General features: G+C 45.5%; 1 protein-coding gene and 1 non-coding gene across 2 annotated transcripts in view; one reads left to right on the top strand and one right to left on the bottom strand.

Annotated features, from left to right (window-relative positions):
* The window catches only part of Ppp1r21 (protein phosphatase 1 regulatory subunit 21), an 83,726-nt gene that overhangs the window by 37,759 nt on the left and 20,314 nt on the right, over positions 1–25,653 (top strand). Inside the window, exons 12-16 of the mRNA XM_004660149.2 lie at positions 185–321; positions 6,867–6,959; positions 18,239–18,366; positions 19,462–19,614; positions 23,707–23,799. Of these exons, the coding sequence (XP_004660206.1) occupies positions 185–321; positions 6,867–6,959; positions 18,239–18,366; positions 19,462–19,614; positions 23,707–23,799 (604 nt within the window). The remainder of the gene's footprint in view (positions 1–184; positions 322–6,866; positions 6,960–18,238; positions 18,367–19,461; positions 19,615–23,706; positions 23,800–25,653) is intronic.
* LOC123455935 lies at positions 14,835–14,937 on the bottom strand. Its single transcript, XR_006634232.1, has one exon. It is a non-coding gene; the product is annotated as a U6 spliceosomal RNA (small nuclear RNA).

The raw sequence follows: 25,653 nt of genomic DNA, 5'->3' as shown, positions 1-25,653 counted from the left end.
AGGCCTCGCTGGCACTTGCAGCTGTGTGTATCGTCAGGTGGGAAGAATGGGACCCTATCAATGACACCAAATCGCGTTTCATTGGGGGCTGCCTTGGGTGTGGAGGTCCGAGAGCTGACACGGCTTGTAGTGGTTACCTGGAAACCGTGCAGGATGCTCACATATGTCACGTGCCCCTTCCCAGCCTAGAGGAAGAATGCGAGTCTTCCCTGTGCACGGCGGCGTTAAGAGCCAGGAACATGGAGCTCTCCCAGGACCTGAGGAGGCTGACGGCTGTGTTTGAGAAGCTGCAGACCTACGTCGCCCTTCTCGCTTTGCCAAGTGAGTGTGTGCGCTGCTCGGGGCGCGAAGATTTGAGTACACGAAGCTTAGCTGGGTGGGGGGGGGGGGATGCAGGATCTATAGTCAGAACAACCTGAATTCAGATACCCGCCCCTTGGACAGAACATTTCACCTCCCAATGGGTTTGTGTTTCCTTTTATGGAATGGAATTAACCGTCTTGTGATTAAGCTGGGAAGGTAAACTATTCAGCAAACCATGCAGTAAATATTAACTCCCCTTTCTTCTTTTTTAAGGTGGAGAAAGGCACATCATAACAATCTGTAGTAGCTCTCCATGTGCCTTGTGGAAACTTTAGAGAAAGATGCTGTTTATTCTTTAGCCTAATTTGAGAAAAGTATTTTATGGTAAATTAAATGGACCTCAGTTTTAAAGAATTCCATGGTGGTGCACATCTATAATCCCATTATTCAGGAGGCTGAGGCAGAAGGGTCATAAATTCAAGGCTTGCTTGGGCTACAAAGCAAGACTAAGCAGGGGGCTGGAAAGATGGCTCAATGGTTAAGGTGCTTGCCTGCAAAACCTAAGGACTGGGGTTTGATGCCCCAATACCCACGTAAAGTCAGATGCACAATGTGGCACTTTTTTTTTTTTTTTTTTTTTTCGAGGTAAAGTCTCACTCTAGCTCTAGCTCAGGCCAACCTGGAATTTACTACGTAGTCTCAGGATGGCCTCAAACTCACAGCGATCCTCCTATCTCTGCCTCCCAAGTGCTGGGATTAAAGGCGTGCACCACCATGCCTGGCTTCAATGTGTCACATTTAACTGGAGTTTGTCTGCAGTGGCTAGAGGCCCTAGTGAACCCATTCTCTTTCTCTTTATCTGCCTCATTCTCTCTCTCAAATAAATAATTTTTTAAAAAGACTAAGTAAATAAAGGCAAGGTTTTCTACTATATAACTGATAGTGTAAGGAAAATGTTCTGGTTTTATTTTTTAATTAAAATTATTTGTAAGCAGAGAGAGAGATTGGTCATGCCAGAGCCCTTTGCCTCTGCAAGCAAATGCCAGGTTCATGCACCACTTTGTGTATCTGGCTTTAACATGGGTACTGGGGAATCAAACCTGGACTAGCAGGCTTTGCAAGCAAGTGCCTTTAGCTACTGAGCCATCTCCTCAGCCCTTTGCTTTTTGTTTCATCTTGAAAATATTTTTATTTACTTGAAAACAGAGAGAGAGAGGAGAGAGAAAGAGAAGATGAATGGCCAGGTCCTCTTGCTGCTGCAGAAGAACCTCAGACCCTTATACACTTTGTACGTCTGGCTTTTAGTGGGTCGTAGGGCATCAAACCTGGGCCAGCAGGCTTTGCAAGCAAGTGCCTTAACTGTTGGGCCACTTCCCCACCTTCCCCCAAAGCATCTTTGTTAATGCTATCATTTACATGTTATAGATCGTACTCATTTAATGTACAAATTAGTAGGTTGTAATATATTTACAAACGTGTGCCATCAATACAGTCATTTTAGGCAGTTTTCATAATCTTAAGGAACCTCTATTCTCCATCATGTAGTTATTGCCCTCCTGTTCTCCATTCCTGTTGTACCTAGCCCTAAGCAACAATTTACATACTTTCTGTCTACAGATTTGCCTGTTCTAGACACTTAATGCAAATAGAATCATAATGTGTGGTCTTTGGTGGCTTCCTCACATAGCATAAAGTTCACAAGATTCACTCAAATTATAGTATGCATCTGTACTTCATTCCTTTTTATTGCAGAATAATATTTCATTGTATGGGTGTGCCACATTTTATTACCCATTCATCAGAAAATGGACATTTGGGTTGTTTTAACTATTAAGAATAATGATGCCTTAGCCAGGCGCGGTGGAGCACGCCTTTAATCCCAGCACTCAGTAGGCAGAGGTAGGAGGATCGCCTTGAGTTCAAAGCCACCCTGAGATTACATAGTGAGTTCCAGGTCAGCCTGAGCTAGAGTGATCCCCTACCTTGAATCCCCCCCCACCACCAAAAAAAAGGGAGTAATGATGCTCTAGACTTCTGTACAAACTTGGTGTGGACACATCTTTTCATTTCTGTGTGCCTAGGAGCAGCAACTGTGTTTAACTATCTGAGGACCTGCCAGCAGGCTATGAGAGTTCCAGTTTTCCAGTTCTCACTAACGTTTCTTTTTTTATTTTTATTTGTTCACTTTTATTTGAGAGTGACAGAGAGAGAGAGAATGGGTGCACCAGGGCCTCCAGCCACTGCAAACGAACTCCAGGCGCGTGTGCCCCCTTGTGCATCTGGCTAACGTGGGTCCTGGGGAATTGAGCCTCGAACCGGGGTCCTTAGTCTTCACAGGCAAGCGCTTAACCACTAAGCCATCTCTCCAGCCCTCACTAACAGCCCTCACCTGGCCTCGTGACTGTGACGTGGCATCTCCTTGCATGTGGTTTACCTTCCCTGCTGTCCTCTAAGGCCGCGTGTCTTTTCATGTGCTTATTGGCCGTTTGTAGACCTCCTCTGGTGAAATCCTTTCTCCGCTTTTCTTTGGGTTATCTTTGTCTTACTAAGTCTTGGGCTCCTTACATCTTCTGGAGTCAGGCTCCTCAGTGCACACGGGATTGACTGTGTTATCACACGTGCAGTCTTTCACTGTCCTGACCATGCTCTTTGAAGCTCACAGGGTCTGACTTTTGTTGAAGCCCAGTAATCATCTGTGTGTCTCTTTTCCTTCATTGCTCATACTTTTTCTGTCATGTGTAAGAATCCATGATCAGTGCAAGCTTATGAGGACGTCTATGTTTTCTTCTAAGAGTTTTCAAGTTTTTGTGTTATATTTAGGATTCTGATTGGTTTGGAGTTAATTTTTGTATATTGCAACGTGAGTTTCTGACTTCATCTTTAATTTTTTTTAATTTATTTGAGAGAGAGAATGGTCACACCAGGGCCTCCAGCAAACAAACTCCAGACACATGTGCCTTCTTGTGCATCTGGCTTACGTGGGTCCTGGGGAATCGCACCTGGGTCCTTTGGCATTGAAGGCAAATGCCTTAACTGCTAAGCCATTTCCCCAGCCAAGTTTTGTTTTGTTTTTGTAGGTAGGGTTTCACTCTGGCCCAGGCTGACCTGGAATTAACTATGTAGTCTCAGGGTGGCCTCGAACTCACGGTGATCCTCCTACCTCTGCCTCCCGAGTGCTGGGATTAATGGCGTGCGCCACCACACCCGGCTAATCTTTTATATATGGCTATCCAGTTGTGTCAGTCCATTTGTGAGAAGACAAGTTCCCCCCCACTTTTGAAAGTGAGTTAACATAGATGTGTGAATTTACTCGTGGACTCCCAGCGCTGTTTAATGAAGCTGTGTCTCCTCTCCCAACAACACGCTGTTTTGACGGTAGCTGTTGTGTAGTAAGCTTCGAGATCAGGAAGTTTGCATGGATACTCAGTCCTCATGCTTGCTTTGCTTTTCTGTTTGCAAGATTGGTTTTCTCTTTTTTTGGGGGGGGGGTGTTTGGTTTTTTGAGGTAGGGTCTCACTCTATCCCAGGCTGACTTGGAATTCACCACGTAGTCTTGAACTCATGGCGATCTTCCTACCTCTGCCTCCCAAGTCCTGGGATTAAAGGCGTGCGCCCCCACGCCCGGCTCTCAAGATTGTTTGAAGCAGTCAGTTTTTACAGTGAAGTCGGCTCGGGTTCTGACAGCGATTGCAGCCAACCTGTGGGTCACTCTGTGGAATCAGTTGGGTTGTGTCCCCTCCTCTCCAAAATGCATGCTTTAATCTTATACCTCTGTACATGGCCTTGTTTGGAAATACCGTCTCTGCAGATGTAATGGAGTGACGTGAAATGATGTTGGGTTAGGAAGAGCCAGTGAAGACATAATCACTAGCATCCTTGTAAGAAGTGGTATTTGGAGAGAGACACAAGGGAGGAGGCTATATAAGGACAGGGGAGGTACTGGGCCTGTCCTGCTGCCAGACGTAGAACTTGGGGCCAAAAGTATTGGAAGAGACCAGGAAGAATTCCCCCCGGAGTGTTTGAGGGTGCCACGGTCCTGCCAAAACTGTAATTTTGGGTTTCTGGCATGAAGAGCCGTGAGAGAAAAAACAAACATAATTAAATTAAAAATTAAAAAAAAAAGAACCGTGAGAGAATGAGTGTCTTATTTTAAGTCCTTTGTGGTGCTTTGTGGCAGCAGCTGCAGGAAGCGTGCAGGCAGCATTGCAGGTTAACAGGTCTTCTGCTCCGTGGACGTCGTATGTGCTTCCATTGGCGCAGGCCTTTCGTTTCTGTGAACACTGGCACCTAGTTTTCAGATCATAAGGTTGACACTCTCGTGCTGTTTCTTGGGTGCCAGCTTTGGGCATGTGGTAGTCACCTGGGGTGACAGTGGTTTCCAGAGCTCTTCTTCACGGTCCTCTTCCCTAATTGCACCCTAGTTCAAGCTCTTTTAATTGTGGCGGGATTGCTTGGGGTTTTCAAAAGGGCTTGGGGGCATACGTTTCCTATGTGCTGCTCCCATTAAACATAGGCCCCTTTAGGATTCTAACATAACTTGCAGGTTAAGAATTTTATAAAATTATGTATTTTGCAAGACGGAAAGGACAGAGAGGGAGGACGAGAATGGTTCTTGCTGCTGCAAATGAACTCTCTGCGCATGTGCCGGTTTGTGCATCTGGCTTTATATGGGTGCTAGGTCAGAAGACTTTGCAAGCAAGTGCTTTTAAGCACTCAGCCATCCCCCCCAGCACTCAGGCAAAGAAAGAAAGAAAGAAAGAAAGAAAGAAAGAAAGAAAGAAGGAAGGAAGGAAGGAAGGAAGGAAGGAAAGAAGGAAGGAAGGAAGGAAGGAAGGAAAAGAAACTGAGGTTAGTGTTTGTGATTTAGGACCCTAGTGGGGCTCTTCTTATTTATTTCCTTATAGTAAGCCTGTGGCTTATGGCTCTCCAGTGAACCCTCTTTCAGCACAGACCCCCACAACCAGAGCCTTAGGCTTGAATTTCTCCGTATGTGATTGCCACTGAAGTCCCTTCCCCCGAGAAAAGACTCAGAACTGGGCTGTGGTGGAGCACGCCTTTAACCCCAGCACTCGGGAGGCAGAGGTAGGAGGATCACCGTGAGTTCGAGGTCAGCCTGGGCGAGAGTGAGACCCTACCTCACAAAACACAACAAAAGACTTAGAACGATTGTTGTAAGCCTTCTCCTTGAGCTAATTCTCTGAGCCCGTGGCTCTGGTGTGATGACAGTTGCTGCCTGTCTCTCTGGGTGCCACCCTGCTGAGTATGGTGCGTGGGGGAAGGGCAGGGCAGTGTCCTCGGGTTCCTTTGGCCTGCCTCTTGCAGTGTGATAAGTTGGTAAGCTGAGGCACAAGGGCCCAGTCTTCTCAGCAGCACTTGTTCAAGGGAGAGGCCTCGTCTTGGGTGGGGTGTGGGCGAACCCTGTGCCACACTTGCTCAGAGCCTAGCCTCCACCACATGAAGCTAGGGGCCAAGTGAGAAGTGTAGTCTGGGGCTGGGAGATGGAAGAGGGGTTCCCGTGTGCTGGGCCAGACCTGTGACTGTCACAGCGACGCAGGAGAGGGCAAGTCCCGGCTCACATACCCCAGACACTGCTTCTTTTTTATTTATTTATTTATTTATTTGAGAGCGACAGACACAGAGAGAAAGACAGACAGAGGGAGAGAGAGAGAATGGGCACGCCAGGGCTTCTAGCCTCTGCAAATGAACTCCAGACGCGTGCGCCCCCTTGTGCATCTGGCTAACGTGGGACCTGGGGAACCGAGCCTCGAACCGGGGTCCTTAGGCTTCACAGGCAAGTGCTTAACCGCTAAGCCATCTCTCCAGCCCAGACACTGCTTCTTGCTGACTAGTCAACGGTTTTCTCAAACAAACGTTTCTTCATTGTTATATGCGCTCACACCCATTTCCAGAAACTTTAAATGATGGTCTTTTAGTACTTGTCGCCAGTTTTGTTGGGGAGCAGATGTGCAGAGCTCCTCATTCTTCATGTTGGCCAATAGTAGTTAGTGTTTTAGTGATGTTGAGTTTAAAAATAAATGTAGAGAATGGAGGTGGGGAGGTGTTAGATAGTAATAAGAAAAATTCACAAAGACTGTCATTTCAAAAAGAATTGCTAGGGCTGGAGGGATGGTTTAGTGGAGTGCCTGCAAAGCCAAAGGACCCCGGTTCGATGCCCCAGGGCCCACGTAAGCCAGATGCACAAGGTGGCACACGCATCTGGAGTTCATTTGCAGTGGCTGGAGGCCCTGGCGTGCCCATTCTCGCTGTCTCTCTGTTAAATAAGTAAAATCAAGATAAAAGGAATTGTTAAAGCCTTCCTACATAGCGAGTTAATTTGCCTTACCATTTACTTAACTATTAAGAATGTACATAGGAGAGATGCCTTCCAGTTATATATTCCTGCATTTATTACCATTCTATGTGACTGTATCTACAGAGATTTTAAAAGCCATTATTCCAACCTGCTGCAAAGAATCTCCATTCTCTTTCTTTCTCAACACGGCGGGATGGTGGGGCGTTGACTTCGCAGGTCAATGCTCAGGTGTGTGACGTTGGTTTCGTAGGTACCGAGCCAGATGGCCTCCTGCAGACAAACTACAGCTCCGTCCTGACAAGTGTCGGCGCCGCCCTGCGCGGGTTTCACGACGTCATGAAAGGTGAGCCGGGAAGAGCAGTGAGCTGCGAGCCTCCGCTTCTCAGCTCGGCCTGACCAGAGTGCCCACAACTGCTGCCAAGGGTTGCCCGCCCGGATGCAGGCCGAGCCGCGCTTGGCTGCCGCGGAAGTACCGAGCCCCAGCCATCTCCATTTCTGCAGGCAGGCAGGGCGCTGAGAGAAATCCCTGTGCACACTGCGTAAGCCAGAAAGGCACTGCACTGGTTCAGTGCAGGCGTGCAGGTCTTAACCACACCAGACATGCTGCTTAAAGGCACTGGGCAAAAAAGCTTCATGCTTGTTAGAACCCAAGCCTGGAGGAATCGAGGAAACCAGGGCCGAGGCTCTGACAGAGGATGCCAGCCTCCCCTTCCCATCCTTGTGTGTGTGTCTTCATATCGTTTCCTTCTTGATCCGTTTATTTTCTGAGCCACAATCTCTGCTGCACTGCCTGTTCTAGAACTTGCTATGTGAACTACAGTGACCTCAGACCTGTAGCCACCTCCTGAGTGTTGGGGGTGCAGGCCCGTACTACTGTGGCCAGCATTAGTCACCCAGCTGCTTTAACCTTTTATTTATTTATTATCTTTTTTTTTACAGGTCACCCCTTGAGGTAGTTTGAATGTATGGCCCCAAGACTTAGGCTTTTTTTTTTAAGTTTTAAAGTTTTTTCAAGGTAGGGTCTCACTCTATCCCAGGCTGACCTGGCATTCACTATGTGGCCTTGAACTCATGGCGATCCTCCCACGTCTGCCTCCCGAGTGCGCCACCACACCCAGCCAACATTTTATTTTTTCACAGCTGGAGAGAGATTGAACCTACCTAGGACCTCATGCATGGTAGGCAAGTGTGCTATTACTGAGCTACATATCCAGCCTGCATTTTGATATTTAAAGTGCCTGTTTTAAATCTGGTCTTGTTCAGCATAGCCTTAGAAAAGTCAGTTTTTAAACTGTGGGCAGCTTTCAGTTGACTCTGTGCTCCTAGGATTCTAGTCAGGCAAAGGGAATCTTTTTTAAAACTTTTCTTTGTTTATTTTTATTTATTTATTTGAGAGCAACAGACAGAGAGAGAAAGAGGCAGAGAGAGAGAGAGAATGGGTGCTCCAGGGCCTCCAGCCACTGCAAACGAACTCCAGACGCGTGCGCCCCCTTGTGCATCTGGCTAACGTGGGTCCTGGGGAATCGAGCCTCGAACCAGGGTCCTTAGGCTTCACAAGCAAGCGCTTAACCGCTAAGCCATCTCTCCAGCCCCAAAGGGAATCTTTTAAGACTGACAGTTCTGTGTTTCTTAGCCCACAATCCTGAGTCCTCGCTGGTCTGCAGCTCTGTCACTTCTAGACTCTTCTCTTTTTCTGTTAGAGACTGTTGGCTTAGGGAGAAAGCAGACCGGACCGTTGGCAGTAGCTGAGGCACCCACGTGATCCATTGCTAACCATCAGTGACTCATTTACAGGAGATAATTTTTGTACCTTCAAGCTGTCCTGTGTAACGTGTAGGAGGTCACGTTGGGTGCCCTCCTGTAGACTTGCACACGTCCATGACACTCCTTTGAGCGGCATTCCTAAGCACCGCGTTGTCCTCCAGTCTGGACGCTAGGCCTTCCTTGCCTTGCCTTTAGTGGTAAGCAACTTGAAGCGCTCTGGTACTGGTGGCCCGGGCCCTGGTCCGGGGAGAAGCAGCTTAGCTAGTGCTCTGGGCGGCACTTGACGGTACTGTAGTCACCTGCCACCCCGCGGGTCTCAGTGTGGCGTGTAGACAATACAAGGGAGGCTCTTCCTCCCCTTCTTTCCTCCTGCTGCCAGAGACAGGCTCCTCCTCTCCCGCTTCTTTCTTTTCCTTACAGCGTCTGCTGGGCGGCTGTGATGTAGCTGCAATCCTCCATCCCAAAACTTGCCTTCATCCAGAACCAAGCCTTTCAAACCACAACCTCCTCTGTGGCTATAGCGTTTGGTTTTCGGTTGTCAGTTCTTTAAGGGGATATCATCGTTTATTCCTTTTAGTAATTTCTCAAGAACTTAGATCAGTGGAGAGTAGCCGTCCACGTGAAGGGGTCTGAAATAGCACCAAAAAAATCCTGATTTTATCAATATTTTAATTCATCAGTTATATGCTTAATACTTTGAAAACTGCTAGCATGCTTTTGTTGTGTGTTGCTCCAAATCAGTACGATGCTGGGTGGTCCAAGCTAACGTCTTTACAACTGTTGCTTGTCAGGAGCTGATAGAGGCTTGGGGCGGGGGAGGTAGATGCTTCCTTAGGCCCTCTGCCTCCACTTGTTTATGTCCTTTTTATTCGTGTATTTATTTTCAAGTGAGTATACCAAATAATGGGTGTAATTATAACATCTTTTTCAAACTCATTTCTCTTCTTGAAAATGAATATAGCCGGGCGTGGTGGCACACGCCTTTAATCCCAGCACTCGGGAGGCAGAGGAAGGAGGATCACCATGAATTCACCCTGACACTACCTAATGAATTCCAGGTCAGCCTGGGCTAGAGTGAGACCCTACCTCAAAAAGGAAAAAAAAAAAAGTTTTAAATGAATATAGTAAAAGAGAAATATTGGGAACCATGAGGGGTTTGGCCAGCTGAATATGGGACCCTGTTGCTAAATGTGCAGTTTGAATCTGTCTTCTTACCTATTTAGAAAAGTTCTATAGCTCTCATGAAAGTTCAGAGTGGGTATTCACTCACATCAGCAGAAGAATCTTTGTAGGGTTTCTGTTTATTTTATTTATTTTGATTTTTGATACTTACAGTACATTTTTATCCCACTCTCCCTAATGACCTTCTCTCTTCCCCTCCTACTAAAACCTTCCTTCTCATTAGATACCCATCCTACTTTAATGCAGAGATATGTTTTTTTGTTTTAGTTTTTTTTTTTTTGAGGCAAGCTCAAGAGACTGCTGCCTTTTTTAATGAGAGGGAGCAAGACAGAGAGTGAGGGAGAGAGAAGGAGAGAATTGGCACACCAGCGCCTCCAGCCGACAGAATCGAAGTCCACACGTGTGCGCCACCTTGTGCATAGTGTGATCTTGTGTGCTTTGTCACCTTGTGTGTCTGGCTTCCATGGGACCTGGAGAGTTGCATGTAGGTCCTCGGGCTTTTCAGGCAAGCACCTTTGCTGCTAAGCCATGTCTCTAGCCATTAATTTTAATTTTTGTGTTTGTATATGCTGTGATATGTGTGGGGGGGTATGGGGTATGGTTCAACACCCCATATGTTTACCTGAAGCAGGGAGGGAGGTGCTTGCTTACAGTGGCTGGAGTAGAACATTGGGTGTCCCACAGGATTGTTGATCTAACTTGATAAGAGGAGGAAAGGTAGGTAGGTAGGTTAGGCAGCTGGTTGATCGTAGTGTAAAGAGACAAAGAGACTGAGTTGTAAGAAACATATATTCTGTGTGGAATTCAAATGAGAATGAATAGGTCTTTTTTTTTTTTTTTTTGGTTTTTTGAGGTAGGGTCTCACTCTGGCTCAGGCTGACCTGGAATTCACTATGTAGTAGTCTCAGGGTGGCCTCGAACTCATGGCGATCCTTCTACCTCTGCCTCCTGAGTGCTGGGATTAAAGGCGTGCACCACCACGCCCGGCTCTTTTTGGTTTTTTGAGGTAGGGTTTTGCTCTAGCCCAGGCTGACCTGGAATTCACTATGTAGTCTCAGGGTAGCCTTGAACTCACGGCAATCCTCCTACCTGTGTCTTCCGAGTACTGGGATTAAAGGCGTGCTCCACCAAGCTCGGGAAGAATGAATAGGTCTTTTAACAAGTAACATTCTCTATGAGAATAATTTGATCTTCAGTCTTAGAGGTCTAAAACAAGTAGATTTATAGGAAGCATACAAGGAAAATCTGTGGTTTAGATCATGTGATTCTTTTGTATTTTTAGGAGTTAAAATTTAGTGGCAAAATCCAATTTAAATAATTAAAGTACTTGAGCAAATAAACAATCGAATTGGGAGAATTATAGCCAACTATAATAGCATTATTCTTAGTATATACATCTTTCATGAGTATCTGTTATTTACCAACAAAGATAGCCTACCAACTCAGTTGTATTATAACATTTTCTACTTCTAATAAACTATTGAATGGAATATTTTCCTGATGTATCACAAGAAGAATGAGTGATTAAGGGATGGCAAGTATAATATCACATTCTAGCTGAATTTTAAAAAATACTTTATTGTTTGGGATGGAGAGATGGCTTAGCAGTTAAAGTGCTTGCCTGTGAAGCCTGAGGAACCAGGTTCAATTCCTCAGGACCCATGTAAGCCAGATGCACAAGGGGGCACATGCATCTGGAGATCATTTGCAGTGGCTGAAGGCCCTGGCATGACCATTCTCTTTCTCTTGCCTCTCTTCTCTCTCTCTTTCACTCTCAATAAACGTAAATAAAATTTAAAAATATTTAATTAATATGACAAAGAGGCATGTGTGTATGTGTATATGTGTGTGTGTGTGTGTGTGTGTGTGTGTGTGTGTGTGTGTATATACACATACATACATACATATATTCAAACATATACACAGACACACACATATATGTAGAGAGAGAGAAAGAGATACAGACAGACAGAATATGAATATGAATGGACATACCAGGGCCTCTAGCCACTGCAAATGAACTCCAGATGCAAGTGCCGCTTTTTTTTTTTTTTGCAGTAGGATTTCACTCTAGCTCAGGCTGACCTAGAATTCACTATGGAGTCTCAGGGTGGCCTCAAACTCAACGGCAATCCTCCTACCTCTGCCTCCCAAGTTCTGGGATTAAAGGCGTGCACCACCACGCCTGGCTTGCATGCGCCACTTTATGCATCTGGCTTTATATGGGGCCTGAGGAATTGAACCTGAGTCGTTATGCTTTGCAGGCAGGTGCCTTAACTGCTGAGCCATTTCTCCAGTCCCCAACTGTAAGACGTTAACAAGAAGGAAAACTGGTGAAGGTGTGTAAGAAAGTCTGTAACTTTTCTCCAAATCTAAATCTATATTAAAAGTTATATACAGATGCATAAAATGTGCAGATGTTTTGGTTTGAGCAGGCTCGTGTGTGTATGTGTGCACATGTTTCTGTGTATGTTGGAGTGCACATGCATGTGAGTGCATGAGTGAGTATATATGTATGTGTGCATGTGTGTGGAGGCCATAAGGCACCATGAGGTGCCTCTCTTTATCACTTCACTTTCTTTCTTTTTTTTTTTTCAAACAATTATTTATTTGAGAGAAAGATGCAGAAAGAGAGAGTGAGTGAGAGAGAAGGGGTATACCAGGGCCTCCAGCTACTGCAAATGAACTCCAGACACACGTGCCATCTTGTGCATCTGGCTTATGTGGGTCCTGGGGAATCGAACCTAGGTCTTTTGGCTTTGCAGGCAAGCCCCTTAACTGCTAAGACATCTCCCCAGCCCTCTTCACCTTGTATATCAAGACATGATAGTTTCCCACTGAACTCTGAGCTCACTGATTTGGCTAGTCTAGCTGGCCAGCTTGCCCGATCCTGGGACTATAGGTCCACACCACCACATACCTTCTGTTCTGGGGATCTGAATTTAGACCCTTAGCTTGCATAGCATACGTTTTACCAATGGAACCATCTCCCCAGCCCATAATTAAGGTTTCAATGAAAATAATATCTTGGGCTGGAGAGATGGCTTAGCGGTTAAGCGCTTGCCTGTGAAGCCTAAGGACCCCGGTTCGAGGCTCGGTTCCCCAGGTCCCACATTAGCCAGATGCACAAGCGGGCGCACGCATCTGGAGTTCGTTTGCAGAGGCTGGAAGCCCTGGCGCGCCCATTCTCTCTCTCCCCTCTATCTGTCTTTCTCTCTGTGTCTGTTGCTCTCAAATAAATAAATAAATAAATAAAAATGCTTTAAAAAAAAAGAAAATAATATCTTGTATATCTTATATATCTTAATATTTTATATATCTTATATAAATAATAATATCTTATATAATATCTTATATATCCTAACAATATCTTATATAAAACATGGTAACTTGATACTAAATGTGAACGTATTAGGTCAATACCATTTCTTTCCAAACAGTATTATTTTCCTTTCAATTACATATTATTTAAAATGAACTAAATTTCTTAGTTCTGAGTACCTGAAAATTCTTTTTTTTAAATATTTAATGTTTTTATTAATTAGTTTTGTATTCAGCAAATACAGTCAGTTTGGTACCATTATTAGGCTCATCCGTGACCTACCCCCTCCCCTTGGCCCCTCTTTGTTGAGGTGTATGGGTCATGCATTGTGGAGTTAGCCCACAGTTATGGGTAGGATAAATGTCTCTGTATATCATGACCCAACATGTGGCTCTGACATTCTTTCTGCCCCCTCACCCACAAAATTTCCCTGAGCCATGTTGGGTTCAGTTTTGGTCTGCTTCAGTGATGAGGTGTTGGGGGCCTCTGGCTCTCTGGCTCTCTGATTTGGTAGGAATTGATTTTTCTCTGTGTTGATCTCCTTCACCCTTGTGCTGTTACCTGGTTCACCAGGAAAACAGTACCCTGGCTTGTTTTGCCAATTCGTTTTAGCTGGGGCCCTTTTGAGGTATGATGGGGTGGCTCTCGCCTTAGGATCTACATCTTTCTGAAAAAGAGAAGCAGATTCTCCAATGGAGAGTAAGTTAGCACCAGGACAGATGAGATAACTCTTACTTTTTTTTATAGAGAATTTAATAGGTGTGGGCCCTCTTGTAGCCCAGAATTGATGGTAGCTTGATAATGGACAGTGGGCTTATGTTTGGATATATGGTTCTGACTTGTTTCCCAGCTCCAGCTATGGGTCCCATACCACTGCGGGTATCAGTTAGCCAAATCAAGAGCAGTTGGTTCCCCACCATGGCTGTGCGCCACTATTGCACTTGTGTGGGCATCACAACAGGTTATTTGCTGCTAAGTAGGTTAGACCTTGAGTTGCTTGGACTGATATTGGTCATTGTCCCCCAGTCACCCATGTAGCACCTTCTGGCACTAGACACGCTGACTGTCTGGGGACTGACTCTCTTCCAGCTTCCAGCCATGCCATTCCATTTTACGTGTCGACCACATAAGGTGTCTTCAGCAGTAGGGTCTTACCACTAACCTTTGGTGGATCATCAAGTACTCGGACAGAAATCTGTCTTTCTTTTAGGAAACTTTGCAGGTCTGTCTGATCAAAAACTCATTGTGGATGATAGCCACATGCTGGTACTGGGAGTTACAAGTCAGTGCCCACTAAGAAAAGGAAGAAAAAGATAACTAATATACAAGAGTTAGAGAGAAGAGAGAGAGAGAGAGAGGGAGGGAGGGAAGCTATAGAAAATTAAGGTCAGTCTTCATCATACCCTCTCCAGTGTCTTATGGTGCAGGTGTTCCCTCTAAGGGCCTGGTGAAGGTTCAGCCATTTGGTCTGCCTTTTAGGAAGTAGAATTTTATGGTACCATTGCCATTTGGGTCTAGATTTGTATTTCCCACCCCCTCTGTTGCCCTCACCTCCCTCCCCACCCGTCCTATTATCTAGTCCACAAGATGCTTGCTGGGTATGTAAGGCATCTTGGGTAGATTCAGGTTAGGTGCTGTAGATGAGTGAGACTATGTGGCGATTGTTTTTCTGTGATTGGGTAAGTTCACTGAGAATGATCTGTTGCAGGTTCAACCATTTTTCCTCAGATTTCATTGTGTCATTTTTTTTTCTTACTGCTGTATAGAATTCCATTGTGTAGATATAACATCTTAGTTATCCATTCTTCTAGTGATGGACATCTGGGTTGATTCCACCTCTTAGCTATTACTAATTGAGCCGCTACAAACATGGTTGAGCAAATCTCTCTGGCCTGTGGTTTGAAGGTTTTAGGGTAGATGCCCAGTAAGGGAATAACTGGGTCTGTTGGTAAAAATGTGGAACGCTTCACGAATTTGCATGCCATCCTTGTGCAGGGGCCATGCTAATCTTCTCTGTCTCGTTCCACTGTTAGTATATTTGCTGCCGAAGCAAGCACCTGAACATTCTTTCTATGCGCAATTTCTGCAAAGGGTAATTTCCATGTTGTTTTTTTTTTTAAATCTCTTTGTAGCTTCATTGTAGTGATAGGTAGACTCTTTCATTGAAATACTCTAAAACCTTCACTGTGAGCTGAAGTTGTAAATGTTTTATTAGCTACTTTGCTTCTGTGGTCCAATACGTGGCAGGAAGCAGCCTATGGAAGGGCGGGTGGGAGGCCCCAGTGCTCCCCGCTTTCTGCCTCGTCCTCAGCCAGGGCCCCAGCCCGCGGAGCGTCGTTCTTCCTTCTGGAAGCAGCCTCATAAACACGCTGAGGTGTGTCTTTGTGGGGATTCTAAATCCACTGGGCTTGAACATCTCATTAGTCTTCACTGAATACGTTATCATGGCAGTTCTCTCGCAGCCCTTGTGTCTAGGATACAAGCATTCTATGTCTCGGAGACCCAGAAAACCCCGAAGCTCAGCTCCTTGGCCAGTCTCACTCACTGTAACTTCTCTCTCTTCTAAAATATATTTTTGGGCTGGAGAGATGGCTTAGCCATTAAGGCGCTCGCCTGCAAAGCCTAAGGACCCAGGTTCGACTCCCCAGGACCCACATAAGCCAGATGCACAAGGGGACGCACGCATCTGGAATTCGTTTGCTGTGGCTGGGGCCCCTGGCGTGACCATTCTCTCTCTCTTTCTCTCTCAACCTGTCTATTTCTGTATCTCTCTCCTCTTAAATAAATAAATAAAAATAAAATATTAAAAATAAAATATATTTTTGGGCTGGAGTGATGGCTTAGTGGTTAAGCGCTTGCCTGTGAAGCCTAAGGATCCCAGTTTGAGGCTCGATTCCCCAGGACCCACGTTAGCCAGATGCACAAGGGGGCACACGTGTCTGGAGTTCATTTGCAGCGGCTGGAGGCCCTGGCGCACCCATTCTCTATCTACCTATCTATCTGCCTTTCTCTCTGTGTCCATCACTCTCAAATAAATAAATAAATAATGAAAAAATTTTAAATATATTTTTATTTCATGCCAAGGCAGTGAGCCCAAACGGACCTTTTACAGCAACTCTGCGAAGTGGTCCAGCAGTTAGTTAGAGCTGCCCAGCAGACAGGGCTAGCAATTTTTTTCCAAGGTGGGGTCTCAGTGTCATCCAGGCTGACCTGGAGTTCACTCTGCAGACCTGGGCTGGCATCCAGCTCATGGTCAACCCGCGCCCTTTGCCTCCCACATGCTGGGCTTAGGGGCATGTGCCACCATGCCCTGCTGCCTCTGGACATCCATGGAGAGCAGCAGTGTGGTGCTGAGGCTGGTGGATAGCAACAGAATAAAAGAAAGGTAAACTGACCAAGTTCTGAGTCTTTTATGACAGGGAAACATACTTGTAGCATTTTCAAGAGCTCTTTGATGTATAACTTCCTGATAATGTGATGGTGGAATCCAATAACTTATTTTTACAGTGAAAGAAAAATATTTATTTATTTATTTGTGAGGGGAGAGAGAGGATGAGAATGGGCGTACCAGAAAGACGAACTCCGGACGCATATGCCGTTTCGTGCATCTGGCTTTACACGGGTCCTGGGGAATCCAATCCGGCCAGTCAGCCTTTGCAAGCAAGTGCCTTTAACCGCTGAGCCATCTCTCCAGTCCCTTCTCTCGGGGGCTAAAGCGCATGCCTACGAAATCTAAGGATCTAGGTTTGACTCCCCAGAACCCATGTAAGCTAGCTGCACATGGTGGCACATGCATCTGAGTTCATTTGCAGTGGCTGGAGGCCCTAGCGTGCTCTTTCTCTCTCAAGTAAAATAAATAAATAAAATATTTGTATTCAATTGACAGAAAAGAGCAAGCATGGGCATACCAGGACTCTTGCCATTGTAGACAAACTCAGAAGCATGCACCACTTTGTACTTCTGGCTTTGTGTGGGTATTGGGGAATTGAACTAGGACCAGCAGGCTTTGCAAGCAGGCACCTTTATAAAACCACTGAGCCGTCTCCCCAGCTGTTACTTCTTGTAGCCCCTTCATATTTAAGCCTTTCTTCTGTACTTTTCTAAGCTTTTCTCAATCCTTTGTTCTCATATTATTCAACTGGGAGCAAAAGCCCAGGAAGCCAGACCCAAGGGAGTGTCTGGCCCTTAGGTGGTGATGCAGCCTGCTCTCGTTGCTAGTTAGGGCGTAGCCAGCTGGCATCACTCCTGTGTTGGCTTTTCTGTCTAGCCTCACAGGCTGCTTGTCTGGTGCCAGCCTAGATGATCAGAATGCTCTGGATGGGGAGATATGTCTCTTCCTTCCTTCCCTCTGATCCCAGCCATAGCAACAGTCTGGGATTTTTTTGTTCCTGAATGGGAAGAATATATGCCAGGGCACAGGTAACCAAACAAAGAATCGTGTATTTTTTTAGCCAGTAAGAGAGCCAAGCTGGCAAGAGACTGCCTGCTCCAAGTGGCGAGCAGACCAAGCCAAGGGGGCGGCAGCAGAGGGCTGTCTCGGATGTTTGGGCTTGGAATCCTAGTTTGCCATTTCTCGTCTCCTTTTCTGCCCTTCTAGTCTAGGAAGAGGCAGGGACTTTCTTGGCAGTCCGTTTGCACCCCCAGTCCAGCCTGTTACAATTAGATGCATTAGCGTGGGAATCCGTATCGGCCAACCTGTGAAGCCGAGGCTCGAGTACATGGTCCTCAGGCAGGGTGGCGGGTGGGGGACACAGTTAGGGGCTGAGTTGAGCTTCCGAGGCCGGCTTCGCTCTGTTGCCCGCAGCTCTGTCCTCTTCACTTGTCAGGGTGTGGCTGTCCCGGCTGCAAGCCTCCTTGCTGGCCTTACCCACTGCTCCTGACCTTGCCACTTTAACCCCAGCATCTGTTTCAACCTCTAACATAAACAGTGCTTTCTGAGGGAACAGATAATGGTCAGAGTCATTTGCCTGAAGGTAGAATAAGGGCTGATCGTGAGTTGAAGACTCACACCCAGGCTGCTGGCTGGGTTGAAGGCAGAGAGATTCTTTCTGCCCCGATTCATGGGTCCGTGGGTATTCAGCACAGCCCAGACAGTTGGATCATTCTTTTTTGGTTCTTTATGTGGCCCACTGACCTGAAATTTACCCTGGAGCCCAGGCTGCCCTCAAATTCACCAAGATCCTCCTTCCTCAGCCTCCCAACTGCTGGGATTAAAGGTGTGTGCCACCACGCCTAGCGAGGGTCATCTTTTAGCGAATGTTAAAGATTCATAAGACTGGATATGAGAAATGAGCAGACTGGTGAGGTGTATGCAACTCCGAAGTATAACAGGTTTCCACTGCCTTGTTTTATAGATATTTCCAAACATTATAGCCAGAAAGCTACAATTGAGCATGAACTTCCTACAGCCACCCAGAAGCTGGTGACCACGAATGACTGCATCCTGTCCTCAGTAGTGGCTCTAACTAACGGAGCAGGAAAGGTGACTCTCGGCTTATGTTGACCTAAGTTCAATTATTGTTTTTTTATTATGAAGTAGAAACTTTGTATGGATACATCGAATGTTGGTCTAAGTTTAAATATTTTTTTTCCTAAGTTTACTTCTTAAATATGTTCCTTTTTAAAAAAAATGACATAGGAAAATTGATCTATAACAGGATTGTGAACTATAAAGCTGATTTCTTTTTTTATTTTTGTTTTGTTTAACAGAGAAAGAGGGAGTGAGGGAGAGAGAGAAAATGGACAGGCCAGGGCCTCCAGCCACTGCAAACAAACTCCAGCTGCGTGTACCCCCTTGCGCACTTGGCTAATGTGGGTCCTGGGGAATGGAACCTGGGTCCTTTGGCTTTACAGGCAAATGCCTTAACTGCTAAGCCATCCCTCCAGCCCCTGATTTCTTTATAATTTTCCTGGAGTTGGCACTCAGGGCATTATTTTCTGTTTATATTTATAATTCACACATTAAGATCTACAGAAATAAATTTAGTTGGAGATTCCATATTTAATGTGCTTATGTTTTATATATATATATATATATATATATAATTTTTTTTTTTTTTTTTCTTTTTGAGGTAGCGTGTCATTCTGGCCCAGGCTGACCTGGAATTCACTACGTAGTCACAGGGTGTCCTTGAACTCACGGTGATCCTCCTACCTCTGCCTCCCGAGTGCTGGGATTAAAGGCATGCGCCACCATGCCCAGCATGTTATATCTTTTGTTGGAATATGAAATATTCCAAATTAAGACAAAAAGCCTAAACCTATTTTGAGGTCAGTGCAGAAGTCAATGAGATAGATAGCTTATGAAAATCACCTACAGAACAAGTCCAAACTAGTCTTGGGTTCTCGAGAGGAATAGAAACTGTCCAGAGTAATACTTGTCAAGTTTTTTCTTGGTCTTTATATAGGTGTTGCCTATGTTACATACTCTGAAGGCATTCTCAGAATAAATAACTGCGGGCCTTTGGGCAGGTGTTGAAATCTCAGTTCCCTTCCGCACTGCTCTGAAAGCTGTTGCCTGTATACTATAGATTCCTGTTGGAAAGCAGAGTCTCTCTCCTTGTCCTGCCGTGTTTAGATCGCATCTTTCTTCAGCAACCACGTGGACTACTTCATGGCCTCGCTGAGCTACGGCCCCAGGGCAGCGGGCGGCTTCGTGAGCCCGCCGTCGGCCGAGTGCATGCTGCGGTACAAGAGGAAGGCAGCCGCCTACATGCAGGCGCTCCGCAAGGTTGGTGAGCCGCGCTTTGCAGTGCAGACCCCCGCGCCCGCCGCAGACCACCGAGGGGAGCCACGAGGGGTTCAGTGGTCCCCCTTGTTTGGATCTCATACCGTTGACTCCAGGTGCCCGGGGGCTCTCAGGGAAGGTCTTCGGAGGAGAGGGGACAGAGACCCAAACCTTAGCAGATGAACAGATGTGCTTATATTTCTCAGCCACGGTGCACTCATGTCCTGTGGTCCCACCGCCTTATAGAATGCCCACGGTGCAGTAGCCCAACAGGCAGTAAGGAACGCTGCAGAAATTATAAACTTGTACAGATAAAGAAAGAGAAATATAGTTGGGGGTTTTCCTAAGTATAGTATATTATGTGAATATTTGAAAAAAAATCAGAAGGCCGGGTGTGGTGGTGCACGCCACCCTGAGACTACATAGTGAGTTCCAGGTCAGCCTGAGCCCGAGTGAGAGCCTACCTTGGAAAACCAAAGAAAAAACTAGAAAAAGGCGGGAAGGATGGCTTTAGTGGTTAAGGCACTTGACTGCCAAGACAAAGGACCCAGGTTTGATTCCGCAGGACCCACGTAAGCCAGATGCACAAGGAGGTGCATGCAGCTGGAGTTGGTTTGTAGTGGCTGGAGGCCCTGGTGCACCCATTCTCTCCTTCTCTGCCTCTTTCTCTCTCTCAAATAAATAAAATAAGTTTTTTTTTTAAAAAAATCAGAAAATATAGGATGGAGAGATGGCTTAGCGATTAAGGCGTTTGCCTGTGAAACCTAAGGACCCAAGTTAGCTCCCCAGAAGAACCTGTAAGCCAGATGCATAAGGTGGCACATGCTTTTGGATTTTATTTGCAGTGGCTGGAGGCCCTGGCATGCCCATTTTCTCTCTCTCTCTCTCTCTCTCTCTCATAAATAAATAAAATAAAAATAAAATTTCAAAATCAGAAAATGTAGTGATGCATTAAGAAAATATGATCACCTCAAAACCTGCCACCCCCAAATGTGACTTTGACATTTTTAGGATATAGTGATGGGTTAAATAAAAGCATGCGTGTGTGTGCACACACACACACACACACACACACACACACACACACACACACACACACGGGCTGTAAAAAGCAAAAGGCAGGACTGGGGAGATGGCTCAGTGGATAAAGTGCCTGTTGTTCAAGTCAGAGTCCCCGAGTTCAATCCCCAGACTCTAGTAAAAAGCCAGAAGCCGTGGCAGGCTTCTTTCATCCCAGCACACTGACGGTGAAGCTGACAGCGAGATGGGGGAGACAGGAGACTTTCCCAGTGGCTCGCACTGAGGGCAGCAAAGAAGAGCAGCAGAACAGACCCGGCGGGGAAAGCGCTGCCTCCAGTGAGGTGGGATGGGGAAGACGGACCTCAAAGACATCTGTGCTCACCCACACGCACACACAAATAGGAAACAAAATTTTGTTTGTCTTGATAATTTATGAATAATTTCTTTATAATTTTTATTTATTTATTTATTTGAGAGACGGGGAGAGGATAGGCACACCAGGGCCTCGAGTGCTGCAAACAAATTCCAGATGCCTGCGCCACCTCATGCACCTCGTCTGTGTGGGACCTGGGGAATTGAACCTGGGCCCTTTGACTTTGCAGGCAAGCGCCTTAACTGCTAAGCCATCTCTCCAGCCCTAAATAAAATTTTTACAAAGCAAAATGCATCTCTACTTTAAACACACTGTTTTGGAATATTTTTCCCAGCCAGGCATGGTGGCACATGCCTTTAATCCCAGCACTCAGGAGACAGAGGTAGGAGGATCACTGTGAGTTCGAGGCCACCCTGAGACTTCAGAGTGAATTCCAAGTCAACCTGGGCTAGAGCGAGACCCTACCTTGAATGCCCCCTACAAAAAAAAAAAAAAAAAAAACCCAAGCAGAATATTTTTCTTTTAATGCACTGTTTTTAAGTGTAAAACTTGTATAATATAAATTACTATTATTATTATTTGTTTTATTTATTTATTTGAGAGCAACAGACAGAGAGAGAAAGCAGCAGATAGAGAGAGAATGGGTGCGCCAGGGCCTCCAGCTATTACAAACAAACTCCAGATGCGTGCACCCCCTTGGGCATCTGGCTAACGTGGGTCCTGGGGAATCGAGCCTCGAACCGGGGCTTCACAGGCAAGCACTTAACCACTAAGCCATCTCTGCAGCCCCCTACATTACTGTCATTAATGATTACAGGCATGTGCTACCATGACCAACTGACTGTCATAATAACCTTCATGCCACTAATGTATTTCATTCTGTAACTGCCATAATCTAACTGTTTTGTTGCTAGTAGATATGTGGTCTGTTGCTACACTTTTAACTTTGCATTTTGACTTTTCTCTTTTTTTTTTTTTTTTTTTGAGGTAGGGTCTCACTTTTGGACTGCAAAGCCAAAAGACCCAGGTTCAATTCCCCAGGACCCACATAAGCCATATGTACAAGGTGGCACATGTGTCTGTAATTCATTTACAGCAGTTGAAGGCCTTGACGCACCCATTCTTTCTCAAATATCTAAAATAAATTATTTTTAAAAAGCCAGGAGTGGTGGTGCAGACTGGACTAGACGACCTCAATAAACAAAACAAAACAGCTGGGTGTGATGGTGCACGCCTTTAATCCCAGCAGTTAGGAGGCAGAGGTAGGAAGATTGCTGAGAGTTCAAGGCCCGCCTGGGACTACAGAATGAGTTCCAGGTCAGTCTGGGATAGGTTGAGACCCTGTTTAAAATAAAATAAATAAATAAATAAAATAAAATAAAAATAAATAAATAAGTAGTCCTAACTAGAATTTAAAGAGCTCCCCATATATTATGAATGTTAATCATGGGGCTGGAAGGATGGTCTAGCGGTTAAAGTGCTTGCCCACAAAGCCAAAGGACACATGTTTGATTCCCCAGAACCCACGTAAGCCAGATGCACATGGTGGTAACACATGCATCTTATTCACAGTGACTGAAGACCTGTTTTCTCTCTCTGTGTCTAAATAAATAAATAATATGCTGGCTCAGCAGTTAAGGAACTTGCCTGCAAAGCCTAATGACATGGGTTCATTTCCCCAGTATCCACATAAAGCCAGATGCACAAAGTGGCACGTACATCTGGAATTCATTTGCAGTAGTTGGAGGCCCTGACATGTCCATGCTTTGTCTCTCTTCGGTGCCTGCAAATAAATACAAATAATTTAAAATAAAAAGTTAGTCATATGTTTATACTTGTAGAAAATATGTTTCTCCCCATGTGGTGTGGGATACTTTCAAAATAGAAACTTGGCTATTTACAGCATCCAGCAGTTGTCTCTCTTTCTGGTGGTCATTCTCAGCCAAGGTACTTTGCAAGATTGTTGAAACATGAATCTATATTTTCAAGTCTTTTTTGCCTTCTACATTTTTAGATTTAAATCTTATATCCAGAATTTATTCTGCTGTAATGACTGATTTTCTAGTTCCCTTTCTAGATAATGAGATGGTTTTCTTTGCACCATTTATCCAGTCCATCCTTTCTTCACAGAAGTAAAATGGTATATTTGTCACACTACACATTTTTGTATATGATATTGTCTGTTTCTGGATTTTCTTTTTTGGTCCTTCATCTGTAGTTTGGTGCTAGTCTATATAGCTTTCGTTAGTGTGGACTTAAATTGGTATGACAAGTGTTCTGTTATTTTCCTTTGTCAAACAAAAATATTTAAAAATATTTAATTTATTCATTGGAGAGAAAGACACAGAGGGAGAAAGAGAATAGGCACGCCAAGGCCTCTAGCGACTGCAAATGAACTCCAGACACATGTGCCATCTTGTGCATCTGGCTTGACGTGGGTCCTGAGTAATTGGACCTGTGTCCTGACGCTCCCAGGAAGCACCTTAATCACTAAGCCATCACTTCAGCCCCTCAAACAAAAAATTTTCTTTTCACATAGTGTAGTGCAGAACATTAACAGTCTGTGTTGGCGTCCATCTGAATTATCATCACACTCCGTCCATCTGAATTATCATCACACTCGGCTCGGCATTGGTATTTGTGTCGGTGGGATCGGGTGACGGAGTGCCTTCCCTTTAATTCTCATGGTGCTTTATCCGCAGCCCCTTGTTGAGTCTGTGCCTTACGAAGAAGCGCTGGCGAACCGCCGGGTCCTCCTCAGCGCCACGGAAAGTCGGGAAGGCCTTACGCAGCAGGTATGGCACTGGGAAGTCACGGAAGCCGTTGCAAGGCGGCAGCGGTCAATCCACTGTGGAAGGTTTTTTTCTTTTTGGTTTTTCGAGGTAGGGTCTCACTCTGGCTCAGGCTGACCTGGAATTCACTATGTAGTCTCAGGGTGGCCTCGAACTCTCGGCGATCCTCCTACCTCTGCCTCCCGAGTGCTGGGATTAAAGGCGTGCGCCACCACGCCCGGCTAACTGTGGAAGGTTTTAAAGGGCCCTAAGTGACAGAGTGAGAAGTGTGCAAATGTGACTTACCCAGAAGACGGCCGAGCTAAGTAAAACACGTGATACGTACAATTTGTTCCGCTTACAGGTAAAGACCATAGGTGTACTTTGTGATTTAATTGGCATATAGTTGATGTGGAATAATAATAATTAATAATAACATAGTTTGGGGGCTGGAGAGGTGGTTTAGTGGTTAAGCACTTGCCTGGGAAGCCTAAGAACCCTGTTCGAGGCTCGATTACCCCAGGACCCATGTAAGCCAGATGCACAAGGGGGCACATGCATCTGGAGTTCGTTTCCAGTGGCTGAAGGCCCTGGCATGCTCATTCTCTGTCTGCCTGTTTCTCTCTCTGTCTGTCACTCTCAAATAAAATACATAAAAATAAGCAGAAAAGGATTGGAGATATGGCTTAGCGGTTAAGCGCTTGCCTGTGAAGCCTAAGGACCCCGGTTCGAGGCTCGATTCCCCAGGTCCCACATTAGCCAGATGCACAAGGGGGCGCATGTGTCTGGAAGCCCTGGCGCTCCCATTCTCTCTGTCTCTCTATCTGCTTCTTTCTCTCTGTCTCTCTCTGTCACTCTCAAATAAATAAATTTTTTTAAAAAGCAGAAAAAATTAAAAAATAGTAATAACATAGTCTGGCCCTGTGGATCCGTGCTTTGGCAGTGGATTTAACTGCTAGAAGACTAAGCATTCAAGTGGAGAGGGAGCACAGCTTCATCAGCTTATTTCATTGCTATAAGGAGAGAAGTGGGGAATTTAAATGTGGGGTTCACCATGTAGCACAGTGTCTTTCCAAAGTTGGCATTAACTAAGCTGGACATGTTGGTGCACACCTTTAGTCCTCCTTAATACCAGCATGTGGGAGGCAGGAGGGTGATACGTGCAAGTTAGAAATGGCTCCGTGAAACCCATTAATTTGAATAATTGGTAGAGCTGGTAATCATAGTAAGATGTTCTGGCTGTGACATTAGCAAAGTGGCTTTATTTTCTTCCTACATGAATCAGATTGGTCATTGTTTTCCCCTGAATCCAATTTTAATTTCTTTTTTTTGTTTTAGTTTTTCCAGGTAGGGTTTCACTCTAGCTCAGGCTGACCTGGAAGTCACTCTGTAGCTTCAGGGTGGCCTTGAACTTACCGTGATCCTCCTACCTGTGCCTCTCGAGTGCTGGGATTAAAGGCGTGCGCCACCATGGCTGGCCCTCTTAAAACATTGTAAAAATATTTTTTATTTATTCCTTTTTTTTTTTTTTTTTCGAGGTAGGGTATCACTATGGTCCAGGCAGACCTGGAATTAACTCTGTAGTCTCAGGGTGGCCTTGAACTCACGGCGATCCTCCTACCTCTGCCTCCCGAGTGCTGGGATTAAAGGCGTGCGCCACCACGCCCGGTTTATTCATTTGTTTTTTTTTTTTGAAAAAAGGGGGAAAGAGAGGTAGACAGAGGGAGAGAGAAAGAATATGAATGGGCATGCCAGGGCCTCTAGCCATTGCAAACAAACTCCAGACACATGTGCTACCCTGTGCATCTGGTTTACGTGGGACCTGGAGAATCAAACCTGGATCCTTTGGCTTTGCAGACAAACACCTTAACCACTAAG

This window comes from Jaculus jaculus, chromosome 18 (assembly GCF_020740685.1).
Source record: "Jaculus jaculus isolate mJacJac1 chromosome 18, mJacJac1.mat.Y.cur, whole genome shotgun sequence".
In the NCBI taxonomy this organism is placed as follows: Eukaryota; Metazoa; Chordata; class Mammalia; order Rodentia; family Dipodidae; genus Jaculus; species Jaculus jaculus.
This window is presented reverse-complemented; position numbering and strand designations above follow the sequence as displayed.